Source organism: Gymnoscopelus microlampas (assembly GCF_963454915.1).
Source record: "Gymnoscopelus microlampas genome assembly, chromosome: 13".
Taxonomy (NCBI): domain Eukaryota; kingdom Metazoa; phylum Chordata; class Actinopteri; order Myctophiformes; family Myctophidae; genus Gymnoscopelus; species Gymnoscopelus microlampas.
In genome coordinates, this window is record NC_139950.1 from 24,357,518 (window position 1) to 24,366,960 (window position 9,443).

General features: G+C 42.3%; 1 protein-coding gene across 2 annotated transcripts in view; it reads right to left on the reverse strand.

Annotated features, from left to right (window-relative positions):
• Positions 1-6,248, reverse strand: part of ehbp1 (EH domain binding protein 1) — a 189,222-nt gene extending 182,974 nt beyond the window's left edge. For both annotated transcript variants that reach the window (XM_084077333.1, XM_084077332.1), the window contains exons 1-2: positions 5,801-6,248; positions 4,096-4,594 (exon numbers count right to left, since the gene is read on the reverse strand). In XM_084077333.1, the coding sequence (XP_083933459.1) occupies positions 4,096-4,199 (104 nt within the window). In that variant the 5' untranslated portion in view covers positions 4,200-4,594; positions 5,801-6,248. The remainder of the gene's footprint in view (positions 1-4,095; positions 4,595-5,800) is intronic.
• Positions 6,249-9,443: the final 3,195 nt, after the last annotated feature.

Below are 9,443 nucleotides of genomic sequence, written 5' to 3' on the forward strand. Positions count from 1 at the left end.
AGTATTAATTAAGCATTAGCACTCCATGTTCATCACAGTTAAGGTCAGTGTTTCTCAAATGGGGGTACGCGTCATGTACCCCTAAGGATATGCATATACAGAGGTACTACAGGGGCTACATGAGTGAAAGTGGAAATTAGAAAAATGCAGAGACTATTTTTCAGAGACCATGACAGCAGCCATGTTCAGGATTTGAGTGAACTTTGAGTATGGTGGGATCAAAGGGGTCAGTGGGTCAGGTGAAGCATGAACACATGATTGGGAAGGCGTCAAGAAGCTACTTATCACACACCACAGGCAAGAGAATCACTCAAATACCCAGAAAGCACATACAGGCATGTATATACATACACACACACATAAGTGTAGATATCTATGCACACAGTCAGGTACTAAACATAAGCCCATTTAAAATAGCTTTTACTGAACAATAAGACATTGCTGCTCCTGGGTAGCCAATATTTGGCCTAAAATAATAAATAAAATAAATCTTTAATTTCAAATGACTGTTTTTTTAGTTACTGTAACCAACTTCAGTTACAGTCAAATCTATCAACAGCAAAATCTCACACGACACCAACACCATGGGTTGAAACACTGACTATACCAAGCTATTTGTCACTCAATGTCTGATTTCTTCTCTCTCTCTCTCTTTCTCTCGCACGCACACACACACAGCAACCCTTTTCCAGCAATAAAAAGTGCTGCTGGTTTTCACAGATTTCAGCCCAGAGGATTTCGAACTGCAGGATCCATTTGAGCTCTGGAGACTGTTTCCACTCAGCACTGATGGAAACTTTCCATCGCAACAATAACATACTGGACTGATGAAGCTCAAGACAGACCCTGGCTGCACACGCACAGACAGACTTTTCTCATTCACACAATGTATTCACGTTCACTCGTGAACACACATTGAGATTCACGGCGTTCACTCACACAAACACATACATGCATGCAGGCAGGCACAGAACCTATGCCAAAACAATTCGCTCGCACACAAAGTAATACACTAGCTTTCACTCAAACACACACATACACTGAGCCATATCATAAGTTTGAGGTATTTTGAGTAGCACACACAAGCTGTTTTTTTTTTCTTTTTGTGCTTGTGTGTTAACATACACAAGCACAACAAGAAAGCAAGCCAGTCAGAGACCCTACATCAACACTCCTACACAGACAGCCTGTGTATTGCATACATACACACACACACACACACACACACACACACACACACACACACACACACACACACACACACACAGCAAAGCTTCTCTGCCAACATTCCCAAACATGCATTGAGACATACACAGACATATGAACACACACACACACACACACACACACACACACACTTCAGCCCATCGGATCTCTGACCACTGTGTTAACAGCCTCATTACATCATGTCCTGTGTGATTGCTGACTTTTGCACAGCCATGCCATCAATCAAATGGACTGGTGGCTCACGACACCTGAACGAAGCACCATCCTACTCTAGAAAAGGAAAGTCCTTTTATGTACAGCCAGATTGTTGGTTCTCGCCACCGGTCTAGGGCACTACTGCTAGTTTTCATTTGAGGTATCTATTCAAAGATTTACCCCTGGAGCACCCAATGAATGAAGGCAATCCAACGTCATCATCAAGTATGGCCGGATGGTCCTGATGATGAGGGACGAGATCAGATCACGGACACATAGTCAGGAGAACAAGCTCGTTCTCATCATCAACAAGAACAAAGATCTGATCGTGTACTACAGGAGGCCGAGGAGAGAGCACTCTCTCATCTAAATCGACAGCTTTAGATGAGCGGGTCAGTGATTTCAAGTTTCTCCTCATACACGTCGCTGAGGACCTCAAGTGGGCCACAAACACCACGCACATGGTGAAAAGAGCTCAGCAGTGCCTGCATTGCCTCCATCACCTGAAGAAATTCAGTGCTATTCCCGCATCCTTAGGTCGTTCTACAACAGCAACACCCTGACAAGCTGCATCACCCGTAATACGGGAGCAACAAACTCATGCCCCCTCAAGCATGAATAAAGTTTTCACTTATCTACAAATGCTTTCCTTTCTGCAAGTCTAGGACCATAGCCTTCATAATTTGGGATGACTCCACCTTCCTTTTCTTTACCATTCACACACATACCAGGGGCTTGCTTCAGATTGCACAATAGAGCACAGTACTGACTGACTGCGGACTGAGCCCACCCACCCCTCGTACTGAGAACAGACGTACATTTTTCTCATTCCATTCCTCAACACGTTAACATCTGTCCTACGGCCGAAACACTGTTTAGGTTAGGTGTGTGTGTGTGTGTGTGTGTGTGTGTGTGTGTGTGTGTGTGTGTGTGTGTGTGTGTGTGTGTGTGTGTGTGTGTGTGTGTGTGTGTGTGTTAAGTCATGCCACGACTATGCTACTGAGAATACATGCCCCCAGGCTACATCCATCTCATTCCCAGGACACATACCTGCAGGTAAAGGGCACATTGTGTGGCTACAACTCATCCTTCAACTGTACACACTACACACTTTGTGTGGCACATGATCCATATCTTTTGATGCTTTACAGAACGCAAGTTACATGACTACTTTTTTAATACAGTGCTATTCATATTATTCTTATTGTATTAATAATGTTGCACAGTCTTGCGGACCATATTGCTGCTTGTATACCTGTATTGAGTGAGTGACAAATTAACCCCTCTTGATTCTTATGCTGCGTTCACACTGGCAGATACAAAGATACAGGCTACCATTCATTTTCAATGGAAGCCAGTGAGCGACATGAAGATCCATCACACGTTTGTAGCTGCTACAAAAGCTACAAAAAGGTTGAGCTGGTTTCAACTTCAGCTACAAATATACTGTGTAGCTTTGTATCTTTTGTATCTGCCAGTGAGAACGCAGCATTAATCTCGATTCGACTATTATTATCCGTCAGTTCTAATTTTTGACCTGACAAAGGTGAAGCAGTGACAAAGAGTCTACAACAGAGAAGGAATGGAGGTGGTTAAATTGTAGCTTGTACCATGGGTAGGCCAAGTGTTTTCTCACTGTCACTGGTATTATGTCTAACACCTTTACTTACATCACTTTCTACACATCGAATATCAGCATGGTCAGGTAAAGCCACATTTATCATGCAGTTAAGTCCATATCACAAAGCAAACAAATTCTGGATTAGCTCAAACACCCATTAAAGCCTCACCGTCATTACTTGGTACAAATGATTATTTGACACTCAAGTAGAAACACAATTTATCATAGTCTCAAACCAAACAAATTCAGAATGTGTGCAAATTAATTAACTATACCCAGCCCATTCAGTGCCACCATTTTCAACACATTAAGTGACTTTGGTATTCTCAGGCGGAGACACATATCTGATCACAGGCCAAACAGACACATTCCTAAGTTGGCGCAAACATCCCCTGCTTTCATAACAACCTACACCCTCAAATATGGGGACTTGACACATTTTAGTACACTTGTGTAGAATCACATTTGGTCACATTAGGTCTGTAACTCAAGACTGTACAATTTGTACACATGGGCTGGCAGCACCTCAATGGGCACCTCATTCCAGAGGTGGCCTGTGCCACCTGAGGGCACCCCCTAGAACCGCCTCTGTGTACAAATGGAACCAATAATTAAGAGTTAAATTAACACTGAGGATTTGACATTGTAGATATGGGTCCCAGAGATTCTAAATAATATATACAGACATACGGTATCCTATCAAATGGGATTCTGTGGCCAATGCATATCAAACTGGGGGTCCTTGAAATTAAAAAGGGTTGAGAATCACTGCAAGGGACAAAATCCTAACATAGCATTTTCATGAGGCTGCTCACAGTGCACAGCAGGGCCCCTCCCAGCTCACAGACATGCCCGCACACCCCGGAGACTGTGTGTAAATTATGGACAGCAGAGAGACGTCAAAGACCGCGGCCAGCCCAGCATTCCAGCACAACACACAGAGCGACATTCCATTCCTGCCTCCCCTCCTGACTGATAGAGTTTTCACGGCAGCTACAAGACATGACAGCGCTGTGGTCGAGAGTGTTGTGTGTGTCCCAAAAAAAACTCACCATTTCTTTGTGCATTCCACCATCAACTCTTGATACGAAGCCACGAACTGGAATTTGGACGCGTGTTTCCCCACACGTTGCAAGCGTTTCCAAACCGAAGCCATGTTTCTTCTTAGGGAAACCAACCGGAGAGGGCAGTTTTTAATCCTCTCTTTTTTTGTATATAGCACAATATACCACCTGTCCCCGTCCTCCTTCCTTCCTTCCCTCCACACGAACTGTTAATTGTTTATAATATGTCTCCGAATCTGTTCCACCCGCGTAGGTACATGGTTAATGTTCCACCAGAAACACATTAAATACAAGCGACAGTAGACCCTTCCAGCGAGGACGTGGTCGTCACAAACTGTCCGATAATCAGCCCAAATGAAACAGAATCTCTGCAGAGCTGGTGGTGGGACTTGACAGCGTGCATGGTGAGATAGTAAAGGAAATCACTCCATCGTTTCACCGGATAATAATCCACTGCATACAACAATACTCCTTTATGTCGGACAGCCTGAAAAGAACACAAACACACAGTGATCAGTGGGGCTGTACGTGGTGTCCTGACATAAGCTGGTTATGATGAACGTTAACTTATTTAAGGACAGTCTCCAAAAACGCGTCATGATAGAGTTCATAACGCTGCTGTCGTTTACAGCAGTGGTTCTCAAAGTGGGGTCCGGGGACCCCCAGGGATCCTCGAGGGGGTTCCAGGGGGTCCCCAGGAAAAGTAGTTAATATAGCATCACAATTATTTTATCCAATTAATTTTCTACAAGCTCACAGCGGTTCACTTCGTGCCGCGTTGCAAGCTTGTACATCAGCTAGTTTTGAAAATGTTTGAAAATTATCCAAAATGTTTGCAAAATTTTGAATAATACATTTCTTTTTACACAAATCTTCTCTTCTGAGGGTCCCTGGCACAAAACCTTTTCAGACGGGGGTCCGCGGCCAAATATATATCAATTTGGGGGTCCTTGGCACGAAAAAGTTTGAGAACCACTGTAATAAACTATCGTTTCTCTCTGAAAATCATGCAGGACTTGTCCAGCAGCACTTCTCCTGGTGCCAACACACCGGGGGTGATGTCTATTTGCTGGTGTTGGTTAACTCAAAGAGTGCACAAATGTAACCAAATGAAACCTCTACATATGAAGCAGAAGCTACACTCTCGGAGTCACAAATGGACACAGAACACTGAGGATATTACCGTGACACCCAACAATGCCACTTCATTAACTTAATTCAAACAACGTGTGTGTTGTATTATGAAGATGAAGCGTTTCCTTTAACATTTCTGTGCAATGTTAATAGGCTGAGTCCAAGGAGTAGCCGGGGCCGTTGTGAAGGGATAACGTTTTATACGCCGCTTCACGGCGTTACAGCGAAATTGGTGACCTATCGAGTTGTGTGAAATGTATCCTCTAGACCGCGGTAGAATTATACATTCTATCCGAGTTGGATCTCCATGTTTCATGTGAAAGATGCATTAAGACAAAAACGAATTCTTTCGTAATCTGAACCAAAAAAAATCAAATATCAGCATTTTTTCTCTGGCCTTTGTACACGGCGCACGGATTTGCCACAAAAAAACGCAAAACAGCGACATCTCCTGGGTCACAAGAATCTATAGGTCACGGAGTTCGGTAGAACACACTAACGATTCAGTTGCTAAGCTAACGTGTCAACATGTGAGATAGGGCACGTTTTTAATACTCACCCTTTTCGCGACATCCAGCGCAAATCATCTGCCACGCATCATGATGGTCGACTAGTGAACAGACCGTTACCTGCTCCCCGAGCTGCTTGGAGGAAACTACAGACAATAGCTGTGCTAGCCTAGCCCACTGGCTAGCTACTGATCACCTTGTTTGCAGTAGTACCACCAGCAGCCATACATACAGTTAGCAGCAGCAGTGGCTAGCTATAATCATCATACAAGAGACCAGAGGAGGAAAGAGTTGTGTTTGGAAAGTGATCCCCAAGTAGAGACTCAGCTCCCAATCTTCAGAGACGGCATTGATCTTCTTCTGAGTCCGTTTCAAAAAGTAAACAGAAAAGTATTCCAACCCCTGGGTGTAAATTCCAACAGCCAACTATGGTCCAGTCCGACATACACACACAAACATACACATATACACACACACACCGCTCTCAGCCCTCCATCATTTTCCCAACGCTTGGATGACTGGTGTACTGACTCCAAAGGACCGCCCCTGGGATGAAGGGATCCCCCCATTGGTGCGACGGAGGTGTCATTTAAGGAATGTTTACCGATTCATGAGCCATTGGGACTGCTGTCATCATATTGGTCAGATTCTGTTTACTGATTCATGAGCAGTGGTGGAAAGTAGCTAAGTACATGTACTCGAGTGCTGTACTTAAGTACAATTTTGATGATTTTTTTTTACTTTACTGGAGTATTTAAAAAATGTCAGTACTTTTACTTCTACTCCACTACATCTCAGAGGCAAATATTATACGTTTACTCCACTACAATTATTTGAAAACTTTAGTTACTTATTACTTTTACAGTACAATTACAGTAGATTTGGATTATTATTGCAAAATGTATATAAACCACTTCAGCCCTATACAGTACATTTCAGCCATTTGAAAATAGCAGATCTATAAGCTCACAATGCATTATGAGCTTGTAGATCTACTATTTTCAAAAGATTTGTATACATTTTTGACATTGTAAATTGAAAACTTGTGAATGGGACATTCTGCATAATGAGTAGTTTCTACTTTTGGTACTTTTTGATACCATTACCTTTGTACTTTTACTCAAGTAAATTGTGAACATTGCAATATTGATACTTTTACTTAAGTAAAGACATTTAGTACTTTTTCCACCTCTGTTCATGAGGTATAACTGCTGTCATCATATTGGTCAGAGCCTACGCCCGTCAAGACATTTAATCCTTCATCTGTGTTGCCTTTACAGCTCGTTTGTTGCCATCAACTCTCGCAGCTAAAGAAGACAGACAGCAACACAAAAACAGCCAATGAACATGCCTATCTAGAGTAGGCCTACTAGTAGGCTACTCTACAGTTGACAAACATGGATGATGTTGGTAATGAATCATTCAGCAGGCTATTATCTGAATGGGCTACTGTTTGAATAATTTAATTTTCTGACACCAATCGGTATCTATAATAGTGTGTCTTATTATTATTATTATTATTATTATTATTATTATTAATAATCTGGTCTATGCCAGGTCAGGTAGGTTATTGTGGGCCAGCAATGTTCGAAATTTGCCAATCAGGATGGAATATGAAAAGTCAGACAGATCCGTCTTGATCACATGACTTAGAGATAATATGTACTGATTTGCTTGATGCTTGGACAAAATCTGTAGAAGTAATATCCAATTTATTTCAAAGCAAAAATCGGCCTCCTGGTGGCGCTATAAGAGGACAATGTGAAAAGGGTGGCTTGTCATCCTCGGCCTAGTTGGAATGTGCGTGCAAAGTTTCACGGCAATCGGACGCTGCGTTTATGATTTGAGGCATTTTGTTCCAAACAAGCCACTACATTCCAATCTTAGCCAATCAGATTCAGGATGGATTATGAAAAATCAGACAGATCCGTGTTGATCACATAGAGATAATGTGTACCGATGTGCGTGATGTTTGGACAAAATCTTTAGGAGTGATATCAAGAAATGTGTTTTGCAAAAATCGGCCACCTGGTAGCGCTATAACAGGCCCATGTGAAACATTTGGGGCAGAGGTTCTGCCCTGGCATCCAGGGAGTGTGTGTGCACAGTTTCACGTCGATTGCGCCAATGGTGTCGAAGATTAGCTGTCCACAGACAGACGGACACACACACACGGACGGACGGACGGACAGACAGGGTGCTAAACAACATAGTCTCAACCATGCCTTTGGCCTGGCAGAGACAATTCGGAGGTAGGCCTAGGCCTAACCCTATAAATGGAAGTGGAAATGAAGTAGCTCGAGTGACATAATGACTTAAAGAACATGAGGATGAAAAGAGACATTCAGCTAACCCCTGTTCCTCTGTAATAGCTCACTCGACCAAGTCTCAGCTAATGAGGAGGGCAGGGCTCCCATTTGCTGTTGCTGCCCGATAAATTAGAGCCTTTTAACCTTGTGCTGTTGCTCACCGGGGGTCTTCTTCACATGGTGAAGAGGACATAAAATACCCCCCGTTCATCTGAAATCAATGTCTTTCCGCTAACGCCCCCAGGCCTTCACTGCAGGCTGGAGTTGTAATGAGCTTGTAAAAGCAGTGAGGGCCAATCAAGAGGGACACCAACACCACTGAGGGGTTTATTTGATCTGAGATGAAGATAAGAGACATAACTCGACAGGAAATGTATATCTTGTTTATATAGGTATTGTGTAAGCCAATGTCCAGAGAGATGCAGGGTTTTCTATCTATAGGGGTCAGAATGAGACAGAATTCAAGTTCAAGAATTCAAGACAATGTTGGGGACCCAATGTGAATTTTGGAAGCAGAATTTTGTAGTAAAAAATAATACGTACAGTAAGAAAAATACATTAGGACTTTAAATAAACAACGTTGGGGCATAGGGATGTGGTTGCCAATACCATGGAAACAGGAAAAATATAAGAATAAATAGCTGATCTAAATAAAAAAGTAATACAATGTTAATGATGCAGTTTTATCATGCACAATGTCATTATTCTTACATTGCCCTAAGACATATAGCCTAGTATACTAATTTACATGTATTTGTTGCTTGCGCCTTGCGAGTGGTGAAAGTTCAGAGGCAGTGGCTAATGCAACTCCTGGACAAAACTGACAAAATAATAACGAAAAAAGAAATGAAAGACTAAAGACATCAGCTAATGTTTTATTTATTTCAGATCTTATCTTGTATGGCTTCCTATGCAGTTCTGGTCTGCCAGATGAGATCAAACAGGAAATTCCCAAAGAATCTGTCTCCCTTTTCTTTTTTCTTCCTCCAAATTCTCCATTGATCCTAACAGTGAAAGGACATGTTGATCCATGCCATTGTCTTTATCCAAGTTCAAGACAGTTCAAGTTCAAGACTGTATGTCTGCAATGGGGCATTTAGTGTAGAAGGACATAAAACACACTATTGTGGTACTCCTACTGCATCTGTCCTTTGTCTTTTCACAACACTATCTATTCTAATGATTACTATAATTGTTCCAGTGTGTCAGATGAGACCTGTGTTCCTACTTTTACATCATAGACAACAGATTTCTGTCGGATCATAGCCTGTCAATAGATCATCAGTGGGTCTAGATCACTGTTTCCCAAACCCCATGTTTTGGTCCCTGACCAATTTTATGGGTCGCTTTTTCTCCTTTTTTATTTCCTACATTCAAAAAATGT